This window comes from Eublepharis macularius, chromosome 13 (genome assembly GCF_028583425.1).
Source record: "Eublepharis macularius isolate TG4126 chromosome 13, MPM_Emac_v1.0, whole genome shotgun sequence".
NCBI lineage: Eukaryota > Metazoa > Chordata > Lepidosauria > Squamata > Eublepharidae > Eublepharis > Eublepharis macularius.
The window spans coordinates 47237760-47252591 of record NC_072802.1 but is presented as its reverse complement, the minus strand read 5'-3'; the positions used below and the strand labels follow the sequence as shown (position 1 = coordinate 47252591).

Sequence of the window (14832 nt, the reverse complement as noted above, 5' to 3'; positions counted from 1 at the left end):
AGAGTGAGCACCTTACACATACTGCAGAAGTGCAAAATTGCAGCGGCCTTCATGCTTGGAAGCTGACACCATTTGCCTGTCAGAACAAGAAACATTTTGAGGTTTTTTTCTTTCAGATCATGCCAAAGACAACAACGCATTTTGCTCAAGTGGCTCAAAATGAGCACGGGGACTGAGGAGCACGCAGGCATGCGACAAGTACAAGAAGAGTTGGATCAGGTACAAACGCAAGTCTCTTTCAGTATTACTGCATGAAAGTATGCTAGATTTGCAAATTAGCACAATGGCTCGACAGTGAAAGAAAACAGAGTTGCACTGAGGGAGTAGGGGAGGGTGGCTTCCTCACCGTGTGACCATTCCGGCGGGAAAAGCCGGCTCAGGGCAGTCCATGGGAGAAGCTCCCCCCCCCCCTGGTTTAGCCTAAAAGCTTGGAAATCCTGCTCCGGATGGCTGGCCTGTGCAAGCGCAGTCCCCAATGTGTTCCTACACAAAGACCGTAGATGAACAGAAGAAAGTGAAGAGAGAACCAGACTGGAGTCTGACACCTTTAAAGACTAACAAAATTCTACTCCAGCAGTCTTTTGTGACTAGAGCCCACTTCCTTCAGATGCAATGCAGCAGATCCTCTTTATGCAGACATACATAAGGTGATTAAAAAATAAACAGCAGGGTGAAAGAGCCATGAAATGCAGGCAGGACAGGGTGAAATAAAATTAACTTTGTATATTGAAAGGTATGCCTTATGAGGAGCCACTCACTGTATCTACCCTGCAAAAGCTTATGCTGGGATAAGTCTTGTCTGTTGCAGCAGGAAAAAAACAGGAGTTAGTGGTATCTTACAGAATGACTTGGATAATGTAATTGAAAACACTGAGTCTTTAAAATTGAGAGGGAATTTAAACTAAGCAGAAGCAAGACTTGTTTCTCAAAATAAGCACAGTATGACTAAGACACTCACCCCACTATTTTTTCTGCTTCTGCATTTACCAGTTTTTTTTTTAAAATAAAGCATCTAGTCTTTGAGGCTAATAAGGTGTGTTGAATGAAATCTAAGGCTCTAGAGGAGCCTAGATCAGGACTTCATGTGATCGTGGCTCAGGGGTGAGCTTATTCTGCACAGTCCCTTGCCTTTCCCTTTGCTGTGAAATACCCACATTTCCTTCAGATCATGGAATTCTGCTTTGGTTGGCACCTTTGGTGGTTTTTTTAAATCACAGAATAGTCACTTTCCTGACCTTAATTGTTTGTTCTTGTGAGGGAAAAGGACTAGAAAGCCACATATGAGCCCTGGACACTGCCCCAACTGAGTTTGAAAGGGGCAGGTCTGGGCTGCAATGGTCAGGGCAGCTTCCTTTTTCCCAGGCTGGAATCTGATAAAAAGGTAGGCCCAGCTGGGAGAAGGGAAGGAGGACTGAAAGGAAAGGAGGCTACCAAGGGCAGACGGAGAGAAGACTTATAGCTCAAGGAAGACAGAAGTGAAAGAGGACCAGGCAACACAGAGCAATGTCAGGTAGAGCTGCTCCTTAGGTGGGGTGGGGCCAGCCAGCAGGCTTCAAACTTAGGAAGAGACTGCAGACTCAAAGGAACAGCACTCTGTTGCTGTGTATAAAATGAGTAAAATAAAGGGATCGTGGCTGCAGATTATGTGGGCAGGCAAAAGGGGAACACTGTGTGACTATGCACCATTGAGCCCGAGTGTGACAATTCTGTCAGTCTAAATACTGCACTGAAATAGGGTGCTGCAAACAATGGCTAAATATTTGGCTGCACAGTGATTTAAATGCTAGCAGAATAGATGCTTTTCCACCATGTTAAGAAAAGGCATCGTGTTCCCTGTACATTTATTAATTTTTTTAAAGGGAGTGTTTCTGTAGCCAAGCTCCTCTCTTGCATGTGGTTCCACTTTGTTTTTTTCCATCTGCACCTCAAAAGTAAAAGAGAACAAGCTGGGGTAAATCCAGTCAATTTATTTATAAGCAGATACTTCAGCTTGACCTTTTGTACTGTTCAGGTGGCATGCAGGAGTTCCAAGTGGGGTTAGCTTTCTTTGTTGCTTCTTGTTGGAAGGCCTGGTTTCTTTGATGTCTGGTATGCTTGGGAATGTGGTATTAATTCCTGAGATCTCTGAATTATATTAATTATATTAACTTACTGTTCCCTGTAGGAGGTTAAAAGTTATTTCAGAGAGGCACAGATTTCTACTTCTCTCACGCAGCCACTAATGTTTTGTGTTCTGGTTTCTCCACAGCTGAAAGTGCAGATTGAATCCCTCACAAGCATACTTGGAAAAGAGCGACAAGAGATGCAGACGTACAGCACACGCATCCAGGACATTCATCTGCTCTTAACAACTCAATGACTGTTTGTGCAGTATGCAGTGGCATGATATAACCTTGGTGGGGTTGTAGAGCCTGCTAGCTCCATGAACACTTATAAGGGGTACAGCCTCTCTAAAAAGGCCAAGCGCCGTAAATGTTTTTTTTAAAAAGTCAAGCAGGGCAAGTCACTTGTTTTATTTAAAAATGTTTGCAATTAATGAGTTAATGTCCATAAGTTGTACATTTTGACATACAAAAATACTGTGCTACTGATACAGTTGAAAAATTAAATGGATTCTCCATGTAGGAGAAATTCACAGCATCACCAAGAAACCCAGTCCCACTTATTTGGGATCAATGTGACCTTTTCAGACCTGGCTCAGCACAGAACATTCATCCAGTAGAATCCTGTCATACAGAACATCCTGGAGTTCAGAACAGTACAGCTAGATAAGCTGAGGAATGAGACATTAGAGCTCATAGCATTGAGGGCTGTGCAGCCTTGATAGGAGCAATTTGTTCGTCCAGTGGTTAGAAAAAGGCTGCCCCTCTGGTGCCTTGTCTATTTTCAGCTGCTTTTGCCTGTTTTGAGTGATGTACTAATACAGGAAATATCACCTATCATATTCTAAGATTAAAAGAGGGTGACTTGCTACTTAGGAAATTATCAGTAAACTGTTGTTTTTTCAAATGTAAAGAGAGACAGACCAGGCCTCATGAAGAAGTCTCTGCCCCACATCAGTCCCACCACCAGAAAGATGGGGGTCAGTAGAAGCATTCATGCCTCAACCAGTACACGCATACATCATAAAGATCTGTTTTCTACTGCAGGCACCTTAGTCTCTGTATTTTAGGTGTGCGGACTTAGCTTTCTCTTCCAAGTGCTCCTTTTATATTAAAAGGAGGATACTCTTGCTTCCTTGTCACATTTGTATGTGTGTGTGGGCATATATACATATAAGGCTTAAGTTAAGCATGTACAAGAGGTGTTTTAAAGGGAAAATAGGATTTAAAGCTAAATAAACTCAGCATTCCTGATGTTCATCTATGTATGCTTGTTTCTTGAGTTCAAAACATAATTCATTTAAAAACAAAGCATACTCTAAAAAAAGGAATCCCTTCTTTCCCTGGTCTTTTTGGCACCAGTCACTTGTGAGCCTCCTTCCAGAAAAAGGCATGATGTGTAAGAGGCTACAGAGCAGTGTTGCCACTGAACCCCTTGGAGCATCAGTTTTGAAATGCTTGCATGATGAAGCTTCATAGAATTCTTGACCTCTGATCCTGCATGGGGAAGTTTGACTTTTTGAAGAAAGTTACATAAATATTTGCAAGTCCAGTGAAGAGTGGAAAAATTTAAATGCACGCGAGAAGAACTGGATTACTCAGAAGTTCCCAAAGGGTTTTTAAAGTCTGAATTCTGCATATTTGCAGACTCTCTCTGTTTGCCTCTTCCCTTCCCCCAATCATGGCAACTTACTGTGCTTGCTTTCAACAACAAAAGAATTCCCATTGGCTGTGCACAGAGAAATGAAATCAACTGGTAATTTTTAATGTTCCAAGCTTAAAGGAGACTAGGTATCTCCCATACAGAACAAAAAAAAAACTTTTAAGGCCCAGAATAGTAAGCCAAAATAAAAGGTTTAGGGTGAGCTACAGCTATAAGTAAAATAGGCTTCCTAAAAGCAAACACAATCAAGTCAAATGTGGAATGTGGACACAGTGTTTGAGGTTTAAAATACAGTGCAAACTTCTGCTTTAAAGGGAGAGTAACAGATTTAACTTTTTTTTAAAGGTGATAAGTCTTATTGAGCTTGAATGTTTCATAATTCCCTCCTTGTGCTGGCACTGGACAACCCATTTTTCAATTCAGATAACAGTGCAGCAGGCTTGTATGAAGAGAATTTGGAAAACAAGTTTGCCAAATAAAACTATATGGCGCATAGGCCAATCTGCTAGTGTCCCTTTAAAGGAGGACTCTCAGCTTCCCCTCCTCCCTCTGACTGCAGAATTTACACTGGCTCAACACAGCCCTCGAGGTTCTGTGCAAAAGTGGGCTGCATAAAGGAGTTTAAAGGGAGAAATGACTGTTACTGCAGGCACAGGGAAGAAGAAAAGCCACCCTGGTCAACATTCTTAAAGGCCACGATCCCTGATATGTATGCAGCTCTCATAGTGGGTGTGCACTTGCACTCCCAGTTTAAGAACAAGTGTCCTCACTCAGGTCCTGCTGAGCAATACTCCCTCCTTAGAGAAACTTTTCCTTTTACAAATTGAGTCCCTATTGCATATAAAATCCCCCTTGGCAGTGGAGGCTCTAAAGAGATCCCAGGGCCTCTCCGAAGCGGATTTTCTGGCCAGGTTTCAGGTAGAAATTAAAGTCCTTCGGTGCCTCGAAGATCAGAACAATGGTGGAGCCCAGGTTAAACTCCCCTAAATGTTCTCCCTTTCTCATGGGGATGCCCTCTTCATTGTTGTTGGTTACAAAGTTGAAGTCATTATATGAGCCTTTACTGTATCGGGGGCTGTTTGTACGCAGGTCCTGCACACACAAAAGAAATGGTACTGTTACTTGGCATCTCTGTTATGCAAGGAGGAGGAAAACTTCCCACTAAGCTCTGCACGTATTTTTTCCCACTAGTCTATCTGCCAATCTTCCAACCTGTCTTTTGTGGGCTAAAGAAGAAAAGCCACATCAGGGTGGGTTAACATTCCACATTTTTATAAAAATGCTCTTCCTCTGCTACCCCAGTGATGTCTACTGTGACTACCAGTTCCACTCCAATGTCTCAGGCAAAGGTCTCTCCCAGCCCTTATCAAAGGTGTGTTCTACTGAAAGTTGCAGGAACTGAACCTAGGACCTGTATGGAAGACATGTACCCTACTGCTAAGCTGTGGCCTCTCCCACATAACATAGAAGGGCTCTTACCCAGAAACAGACCTTAAAAATCTGATATTCAAGGAACTTGAAACCTACTTTGGAAACTGAGAGGAGCAAAGTATTAGGCAGCTTTTCCTGATTGTACTTTTTGTTAAAATAATTATTCTCCTTCTACTCTGAATTTTGGGACATACATAACAGTTGCACCTCTCTTTTAACTCTGTCCTCCTCTTACCTCCTCTTAAAACAAGATTCCTACTCACTTGATCAAAATAGATACGGATAGACCCCACGTTTTGCGCTCCAACTGCGGTCAGAGAAAAAAAGCCGTGTTTCCAGCAGCCACTGAGGACAACTCGTTCATTATGACAGAAGAGTTCCTTGATCCAGCGAGCAACCCCAGGATTCACAGACATCAGGGAACCTAAGTGAACAAGGAGAGAAAGGGGGGGAAGCCTTCTTTTTACTCATCAATCTACTGTAAAGATGAAGGCACATGATCAAGAGTGACTCACAAGACAAAATTCAAGACTCATGGGTCAGAATTACTGCAGTACTTGAGCGAGATAGTAGTAAAATGAAAACAAGAGAAGATCAACTTTTATTACAGCCCTTAGCAGCACAAAGTTCTTTTGGGAAGAATGCAATTATTTTATTCTGGTCATTCTAAAGCAAATTGGCGTTCCAGGAGCAACAAATACTGGGGCAGTTTGTATCAAAAGAGAGAGAGGGGAAGAAGGGTATGATCATTATACTTTCCATTTTAAAATATTTTAGAAATAAATCTTCAGCCAGGATGTGGACACCACTTGCAGTGGCGGCCTAGCCTTCCTTTCATCTTCAGAATATGTGAAAGGAATCTGTATAGTTACAGTATTTCACTGTTCTAAGCCTTAAAAGGCAATTTTTAGCAGATGCTGCAGTGCTTGGTTTTAACAGCCATTTCCCCATCTCGCTGAAATTAGGGCAAGAAGGGAGCCAACCCAAGCCTAGAACATGACATGTGGCTTCAAAACCACCTCAAAATATGAGCAGAGTGCAAAAGGCAAAAGATGCTCCAGTGAGTTTGATTGGATACAGCAGGAGAGGCCTTCAGCAGCACCAAAAACGTTGTGCCAAAGGTTTATCAGGAAGCATCTCTGGTGGTCTCTGGGATGGCTGAAATCAATAAGGAAGATCAAGTTTGGGGTAGGGCTCAATCCCCCGGTGAGTCTACAGGCAAATCACTCTGATTCGGCACCAAAATAGAATTGGTTACCATAACTTTCACGGCAGATTCTAGTTTAGACACCTATGAATGATTTACTCAGGCTATGCCTCAAAGAAAAAAAGAGGAGTAGAGGGCTGCCAAACAATGCTATAGCTGATTTTGTCCCCATAAGGTTCAACAGGAAGCTAAAACTGGGAGAAGGCAGCAACAGATAAGCCTGATTTTAAAGTGGCAGAAGCAGGCAAGAAGAACTCACCCCTGTGATCTTTCATACGCCCATTAAACAGAGTTGCTGCACATACCACATTAGCATGCTGGGACTACGCATTTCTGGTGTACTGAAGTTGCATGTGAAGCAGCTAAGAGCCCAGTGTAAATGATACATTAGGTGTGTGTGACAAGCTGCATGGGTAAGATCTCCTTACCAGCGAGCATCACTTCTAAATGAGGTCTTGCAGACCTGTGAAGGAGCAGGAAAAACCTAAGATGTTTTGGAGTCACTCAGACATTTTAGAAGAAGTCCTTTGCATTACACACAATAAATCTGTCTCCAAGATCCAGGTTAATAGAAGTATTGCAGAGTTCTCCAAGCAATTCAACACTGGGGATAGCCAAGCGATAAAACATGCACCTCAAGTACTCTACTTTTCATATTGCCCAGAAAGACACTCTCAACAGCATACTGGTGGTGGGTCTCCCATCTCTGAAAACAAGGCCTACCTGGGAAGTGACGCCGATGAGACACTTTCCAGTCAGTGGGTGAGTGGAAACAGTGGTAATCTCCAGGTGCCAGGTAAATCACACAGTGATAAAGTTCATTGCTGTCTTTTGTTACCAGCTGCTTTTGGAAAGAGTTGGGGCAGGAGGCTGGAAGACAGCAAAGAAATAAATTGGCTTTCAAGGCTTTAACACAACACCTAGAACAGAGGATTAGCCTCACAGACCTATAACTAGCTTGGTGGGGGTGGATTGCTCTAAATGGCACAAGCCTCTATTTTGAAAACACAGAAGACTGATGATCAAATCCCACATCAATTTCATTGCTGCAAAGATGTGGAATAAAGCAAAAAAAGACACAGAATTCGTTATATGAATGTCTGCAGTCTCAAGAATGTATACCACTTTTACAAAATGGTATCCACATAATGGTAGACAGCACTGCATCAGCACAGCGTTTCAACAGAGAAATTAAGCTCTGTCTACATTTTTAACAGGAGGCCTGCAGGTTCTTGGCCCTTCTCAAAGGCACATTGTAACAGCTGCGAAATGCAAAGTACATTGTACTGTGTAAGCCAATAACCCAGAACTATACATGTGTGACTATCAGACATACAGCTCAATTCAATAAATCATTAGTATCAAGCAATGGGTAAATCCCAGCTTGGGAAAGTGTAAAGACTGAGAAGCAGAGATCAGAGTAAAAGTTTACAATCCTATGCATTCTTACCAGAGCCTAAGTTGCATTAAGCATAATGGGACCTCTCAGTATTCATAGGACAGGGCTTATAAAATAGCCTTTTGCATTTCACACTACTAAAAACATAACACTCCTGCAGCATTTTATGAGGCTGTGTCAAATATACTAGCCACATACAGGTGCAAAGACATATACACACACATTAATGTCCTCAAATATTAGTTTCCATGGAGATGGCACACATCGCTTGGGGACTGTCTGGTCCTCACCTAAGCTGTGTGACTTCATCACTACAAACTGTTACACACACCCAGAGATGCAGCGTGCGGTTCATAGTTCCTATATTCCCAAAGATTTGAAGATGGGGATTGCTGAAGAGTCAATCAGCTCCCCTTGTTTATAGTGAATTCTAACCCTAATGAAGCATTGTAAAAAGCAATTCAAGAGAACGATGCCTAAGTTCTGTGGCCAGAAAGAAGGATGAGAAAGAAGAAAAGCTGGCATTGAAGAGGAAGTGGTTCACAATTCTGTATGTCAAGACACGGTACAACACTGCTGCAGCCAACCAAGACCACTGAATTTACCTGGCTTGACCTTAGTATCCTCGGTATTGGCACGGGGGCCCAGAAAGGACTCCAGGGAATAGGTGATGCCTTTCACTTGCTCAACTTCACAGTTCTTCACTTGTCCAAAACTGAGGATCTTGCCATCAGATGGACTGATCTACAGAGAGCAAACATAATAAAATAAAAATCATCATAGTTCTATTTTTCCCAGCAGGAAAGTAACCATACTGGTCATTCAACCCATCTTCTCTACTCAGTCCCAGTGCCATACATAAATTTTCTTACAGTCCTACAGCCAAAAGTGGATACAAACCCAAGATCCAGCAAAAGGCTCTCTCTTTGTTCTTAGCCGAGGCAGTCACAGCTCAACCTCTTTTCCCTTCCCCTCTTAACAAATAAATAAGCGACAGCAAAATAGAATAGTTTAATTGGAGTCATGCTAATTTAGTAAGTAAGGTGAAGGATGTGGTGGTTCCTTATGATGTCAGTCCATCTTCCAGTTCCTCTTTCCCCTTTCTTCAGCCATTTGGTGTTTATTTTCAGAATTTTGGCATCCATTTCGCTCTAAATCTCATTCCCATTTGTGACTCTCCTTGCTGCTTCCTTTCTCCCCCTCTGGAATTGCTACTCCTGTCTCCCAGAAGGCAACCATTCTCTGTGATCTTTTCCTCTCTTCATCTCTCCAACTACTTGTTCTTACTAAAGCCTGGCTCTACAAATTCTGCCAGTTCCAGTCTCCATCTACACTCCCATAATTCCATTTCTCAACTTTCAAAATAAATTCTGTATATCTCTACACCCTTCTCCTTCCAGGTTTACTCTTAACCTTAACTTTGGACCAACTCTCCTCCTGACAACACCTGGTTCCTAGATGATGTTTAATATCCATGATGATAATCCCTTGGACCCAGCAGTTTCCTGACTCCTTTCCTCTTCATCGGATCGTGTTTACACCAAGAGCAACTCTGACCTCCCTGCTGAGAAATACTTGCTCTCCCTTTTCCTACATCTGCTTCAATTCTTTCCTCTTTCCCTGATCTCACATGATGAGCAAAATACTCTCCTGATCTCATCCAGTACTTTCACCTCCTCCTTTGATTGCATCCACTACTGACTTCTAGTTGCCATTTCTCCTTCTGTGCTCCCTCTACCACACAGACAATCCATCCCTCTCCATGGTTCTTTCTTTATTATGTTCAAACACACCAGTTTTCTGCATACGCAAAAAATAATCCCTCAATCCATCATCCCATTCCAACCACTCTTATTCCTGTTGGCTCTTTTGATCCTTATTCATTTCTTGACTTCATGTATCTTGGCTTCTGCCCTCTGTACTATACTGAAAATGTACTCACCAAAATCCACAACTATTGCTGCACTGCAAAATCCAAACATCTCTACTCTGTTCTCACTGCTGCTTTTGATATGGCTGATAATTGTCTCCTGCTTGATTCCATTCATAGTGCAGGTTTTGGTGGCTCTGTCTTTCAGGTTCTCTATTTATCGAAATATCTTATTCTGAGGGACGCTCTTGTTTTGTTTGATCTCTCCATTTTGGTATTCCTCACAGATCTGTCCATGGCCCTCTTTTGTTCTCTCTTGACACACTATCCTTGGGTGACCTCATCAAATCCAATGACTCTGTGCCACCTATATGCTTGTGATGCCATATGCCACCTCTCCATCCCTGAACTTTCTCCCCCTCCATCCAACTATAAATCTCCAGTTAACTGTCTGCTATTTCTCCTTGGAAGTCTCAAACTCAAGTACAAAATGGAAGTCCTCATCTTTCTTCCCATTCCTTACTCTCCTCATGGGTGCTCCAGGTTCACTGACAACAACAAGCATGAAGCCTTGACTTTAGCGTTGATCCTTCTCTCTCTTTTGCTTCCTGTATTCACTCTGCTGCCGAGACATATGGTTCTTCCCATTATAATGCAATAAAATTGTCAATTGCAAAATCACACTTCTTCCTTTCTATCCACTGATTGAAAAGTCTGCTCTGGTTATCATTCTCCTTTCATCTGGTCTTCCACAGAAGCACCTTAACCTCAGCCCCTTCACTTTACTGCTGACAAAATCATTCACTGCTCTTATCTTTAGAACCCTTCATGGACTTACTCACCCTTATATGTAGATTCATATATCCTTGTACAGCTCTTCCCACGACCTTCATTCCTCCAGCTCCATCATCTTTCAGTATCTTAGGGTCTCATGCTCCATCAAACTACTCTGCTCTTTCTCCCTTGCTGACCCCTTATTCCAGCACTAGCTCCCCAAACACCTGCATGATGTCACTGCCCTCATTTCCTTCAAGCCCCTCTTCCAAACATTGTTTCTTCTTGAAGCCTTTGGCACAGTCCCTTGGTATCTATCACTTACTGAAACTAAGCCTAAAGATGCATAACTGGAATTAATGTGTAGTCATCTGTAGTTGTCACCTTCCTCATCTTAAAGTTTAGATTTTAAGCTCGTTGGGAAACAGACAGTATCTTCTTGTGCTCTATATGAAGGAGCATGCACAATTATTAGCAACAAAAATCACGAAACAATCACTAGCAAATCCACAGCACCATTATAATCAAGCCTGCTTCTGCACGTCAACAAACAACAATCTATAATTCCCTGCAACTTACCACACTGTGGACACCACAAATAGGCCGTGCCTGTGGCTTCAGCTTCCGTCGGAAGAACTCACTAAGGTTTCTGTAGTGATGAAGATCTTCCACCGCTGCCTCCTTCATGTTGACTCCAAATGTCCAAATATAGAGGCTGAGGACAGGTTTTCGGAGCCAGGTGGGCAGCTCTACACTATTCAAGCGTCCCCAGGCTCGTGAAAGTAGTCGTGTTGGCACAGATTTGTATAGGGAAACCTAGAGAGGGGGAGGGAGGGAAAATGGGAGCTATTGCACAACATCTTCTGCCACTTCCCTACCAATATAAAAAGTTAACAACCATTATAATTCCTCCTTGAATTATAAAGACAAGATACCAAAGACTGCAGTAATTTTTTAAAAAGTTATCCAACCCTACACCACCCCCTGCTTTCTCCACTGATATGCTGTGGTGGGAAGGCTGGAAGGAAAAGCGTTCAAAATAATGCTGATTATGAAGTATTTTATCACGAAGCCTCTGCTTTTTCACTGTAACAATAAAACTTCTCAAACACTATTTTTTTTGCTCACTGTATGAAAACCATTCCAACAAAGGAAAGCAGTAAGCAGAATTGCCATACTACAAGCCAAAGCTTATGCTCCCTGCCGACATTTCAGTGTTTAGTGACAGATGCGCCTTTCTGTAGACGAACATATTCCGTGTTCTTGCTTGGAATAATGTAAGAGCATGTCATAACCCCAAAGAGAGCATCTTAAACAAAGAAAATTAATCTGCAAGTTGGAGGGAAAGGTGCAGAACAGAATGTCTTGTTTGTTACAGTAAGATATTCCTTCCCACTGGCAATGCAGAGCCCTGGAAGCTATGGTATTCTGGGGAGGCATACATTTAAATTTAAATAAATAAAGCTGGTTCATTTCAGGCTTTTCCATAATGACAGACCACAATACTCCAACGTGCAGAAGTTAACAAGGTAGTCACAGTATCACACCTTACATGACCACTCTACTGTTTTATCAAAAAGGCCTCCTTCCTTTCCAGGCACCACCTATGCCAATGGATGCACATAAATTATACACATTATATTGAAGGGTATTGCCGTTGGGAACCCTGGTTCTATCCCCGATTGAACAGTTCTTCCTCATTTATTGCTTGACTCAAGAGGAAACACATGCATCCCCCTTTTGTGGCACTGGCAGCTCCTGGATAGAGCAAAGCTGTGCCAACATAGGCAGCCCTTGGGAAACAAAGGGTGTGTGATGGCCTAGCACCCCTTCCGTCACAAAAAGACAGGTAAGGAATTTGCAACAGTTGTTGCGGTTCCAACCAAAGAGTCCTTCACACTGCTGCCCAATAGTTTAATGCTGAAATCCTATACACAGGGGTTAACCTCTTAAATATATTTCCAATCAAAGTATTGTACATTAACTGCTTTTTTCTGTCCGTGTTAACACACCTGGGGGAAAAAAGGCAAGTAAAGTGTCATTCTGTATTCTGCATGGTTATGCTACAGCAGAAGAAACTCTAAGGTGAGGCAGGATGAAATGTAGGTCAAAACAGGGTGGGAACAAGTTAAAGAATTTTGGATAATCCGTAGTGAGCAAGACCTGATGAAATTGCTGTAGCTAATTCCTTTAAATCCCCTAGGGTTAATCCTGGATCCTTGACATTCCTCTTCAGGGGCACAGAACATAAAAGAAGTCTCCAGGAAAAGAATAAGGGAAACTTTGAAACAGCCAATCACTGAAACAAATCATAAAACTGTTTCTAAGCCTTTAGCAAAAGGCCAGGCATCACAAGCTAGAATGGGTTTACCAAGAACAAATCTTGGAAAGCCGTTTTGATCCCCTTTGATGAGGATCTTGTGTCTATTAGATCCATTCCAAATTCACACAACTTAATCTCGGCTTCAGTCACTCATTGCAAACTGAATTCTACAGGCCATGCCCATAAAGCAAGTCAGAGGGCCATGCAAAGGACTCAAGAGACCCTTTTAAGAAGTCTTTTGTAGGCAATTGGCCTTCCATCTGGAGGTTTTCCAGTGCCTTTCTCAAAAAGGTGGATTAATATATGGCATGAAACCACTTTGGAAGATGACTACAATTCACACAATTAGATGTGCAAACAGTCAAATACCTGAGCCAAAACAAAAATCCAGGAAACCAAGAGGAAGAATTTTGCTAAACTGAATGTGAACAAGTTCTTTTACATAACAGTAACTAAAATAGCTTGTGAACTAGTAAAATGTTGTTGACTATTAACTTTTTTGGACTTGCTTGCAAGTTCCTGATAAACTGTAAAACTACGCCAAATACAAATAAATGCAAAGTATCACATACTGGGGGGGGGGCAGGTTTCTTCCTTGCAACTAAAACTACAAAGTGTGGCACTTTAAAAACAAATTTACTGTGGTAGAAGTTTTCGGAATCAAAGCCTACTTTATCAGACGCAGGAAATTTCACACTATCTAACAGAAGTCTATATGCACAAGGGTACAAAAAGAAGCCAGAAGGCTCAATATGCTTAACCAAAGGTGTGTTATGTTACATTGTAGAATACAGATGGCAACATAATATAGTAGCAAAGCTACAAGACCAATTAGGATGGCAAGACAAGGTGGCAGGTAAGATTGAAAGTACAGAATTGTTTTCTCTACTGAGCTAGCCATCCTAATCTTTATTGAGCCAAAACCATGTCAAATGGTTTCATGCTGAAATCACCCTCTTTTTGGTTTTTTGCTGAAGTAAAAGAGCCTTTACATTTGCTGCTGAATGTCCAGAAAAATACTTTTAATGCTTCATTTTTTACTGTCTGATGTGTCCATCTGTCTTCTTGTCATGGTCCAATTTGGCCAATGTAAAAGGAAGAGGGGCACTGCCAATGCATGGAAGCATCCATTACAGGTGAATGAGCCGTTGATGGTATAGGTAATGTTCTTGGGACCCTGTACAGTGTTTTTCAAAGAAACATAGGGCTAGAACTGGAACTGGAGCTTGTTCTCCATAGCCCAGGATTGTCTCTCCATTGGGTCATCTGTTGTTACTGATGAGAAGTTGCTTTGGATTTGGGAGGGGCTGTCTACAAACAAAGATAGACCTACCTCACTGTGGGTTGTGAGTGGGAAGGCTCATCTTCTAGGCTGATAATAGATGCGGGATGATGCAACCTATATTTTTTCTTCTTAGTCTCTAAGCACTTCTGCTTACAGTTGATTAGTTAGCTGATTTATCTGTAGGATGGTGCCCAAGTTCTGAGCAAAACAGGCGATATAGAGACAGAACTGCTCTACCCAAGGTTTTGTACGCTGTCATGCACATATCTAAAGCATGATTTTTAACAAAAATAGAAAACTAATTCTGCATGTCAGTAATGGAAGTGCCCCTTGACAAGGCAGAAAACTGACCATGTTCCTAACAGAGTGTCCTATTGTATGAGCAAGAACAGACCAATTCTCAAGAGCATAACCAACAACTCACTGAAAAAATGTTCTAGGGAATATGCAGAGGCTCCTATTAGTATAAGCATAACAAATTGCTTTTGTTTCTGGAAGATGCTAGGTAAGAGGCTAATGCCTACCAAATGTTCACTATATGTAAAGCCCATTCCGTTATCCAGTGAATGTGACAACACTGGGGACAAACTTCAAGCTGTGCCAAGTTGCTTGACAGACGGATGCAGATTTTAAAGACCTTGAACAAATTTCATCAGCCAGAGGACAGCTAATCCATGGAGCAACTCAAGTGGAGAAGCAGATCAAACACTAGATATTAGTGTATACAGGGCATTTTTTCTGGGAAAAGAGGTGGTGGAACTCAAGACCGCACAATGAC

The 14832-nt window shown here is 42.0% G+C and overlaps 2 protein-coding genes across 6 annotated transcripts in view; one reads left to right on the top strand and one right to left on the bottom strand.

Annotated features, from left to right (window-relative positions):
* The window catches only part of SFI1 (SFI1 centrin binding protein), a 53700-nt gene extending 50344 nt beyond the window's left edge, over window positions 1-3356 (top strand). The window contains exons 32-33 of the mRNA XM_054995854.1: window positions 117-219; window positions 2249-3356. Coding sequence (XP_054851829.1) covers window positions 117-219; window positions 2249-2359 — 214 coding nt within the window. The 3' untranslated portion in view covers window positions 2360-3356. The remainder of the gene's footprint in view (window positions 1-116; window positions 220-2248) is intronic.
* A 490-nt stretch (window positions 3357-3846) lies between these two features.
* Window positions 3847-14832, bottom strand: part of PISD (phosphatidylserine decarboxylase) — a 66806-nt gene continuing 55820 nt past the window's right edge. For all 5 annotated transcript variants that reach the window (XM_054996316.1, XM_054996318.1, XM_054996319.1 and 2 more), the window contains 5 exons: window positions 11026-11262; window positions 8408-8546; window positions 7127-7273; window positions 5460-5620; window positions 3847-4857 (listed from right to left, as the gene is read on the bottom strand). In XM_054996316.1, coding sequence (XP_054852291.1) covers window positions 4633-4857; window positions 5460-5620; window positions 7127-7273; window positions 8408-8546; window positions 11026-11262 — 909 coding nt within the window. In that variant the 3' untranslated portion in view covers window positions 3847-4632. The remainder of the gene's footprint in view (window positions 4858-5459; window positions 5621-7126; window positions 7274-8407; window positions 8547-11025; window positions 11263-14832) is intronic.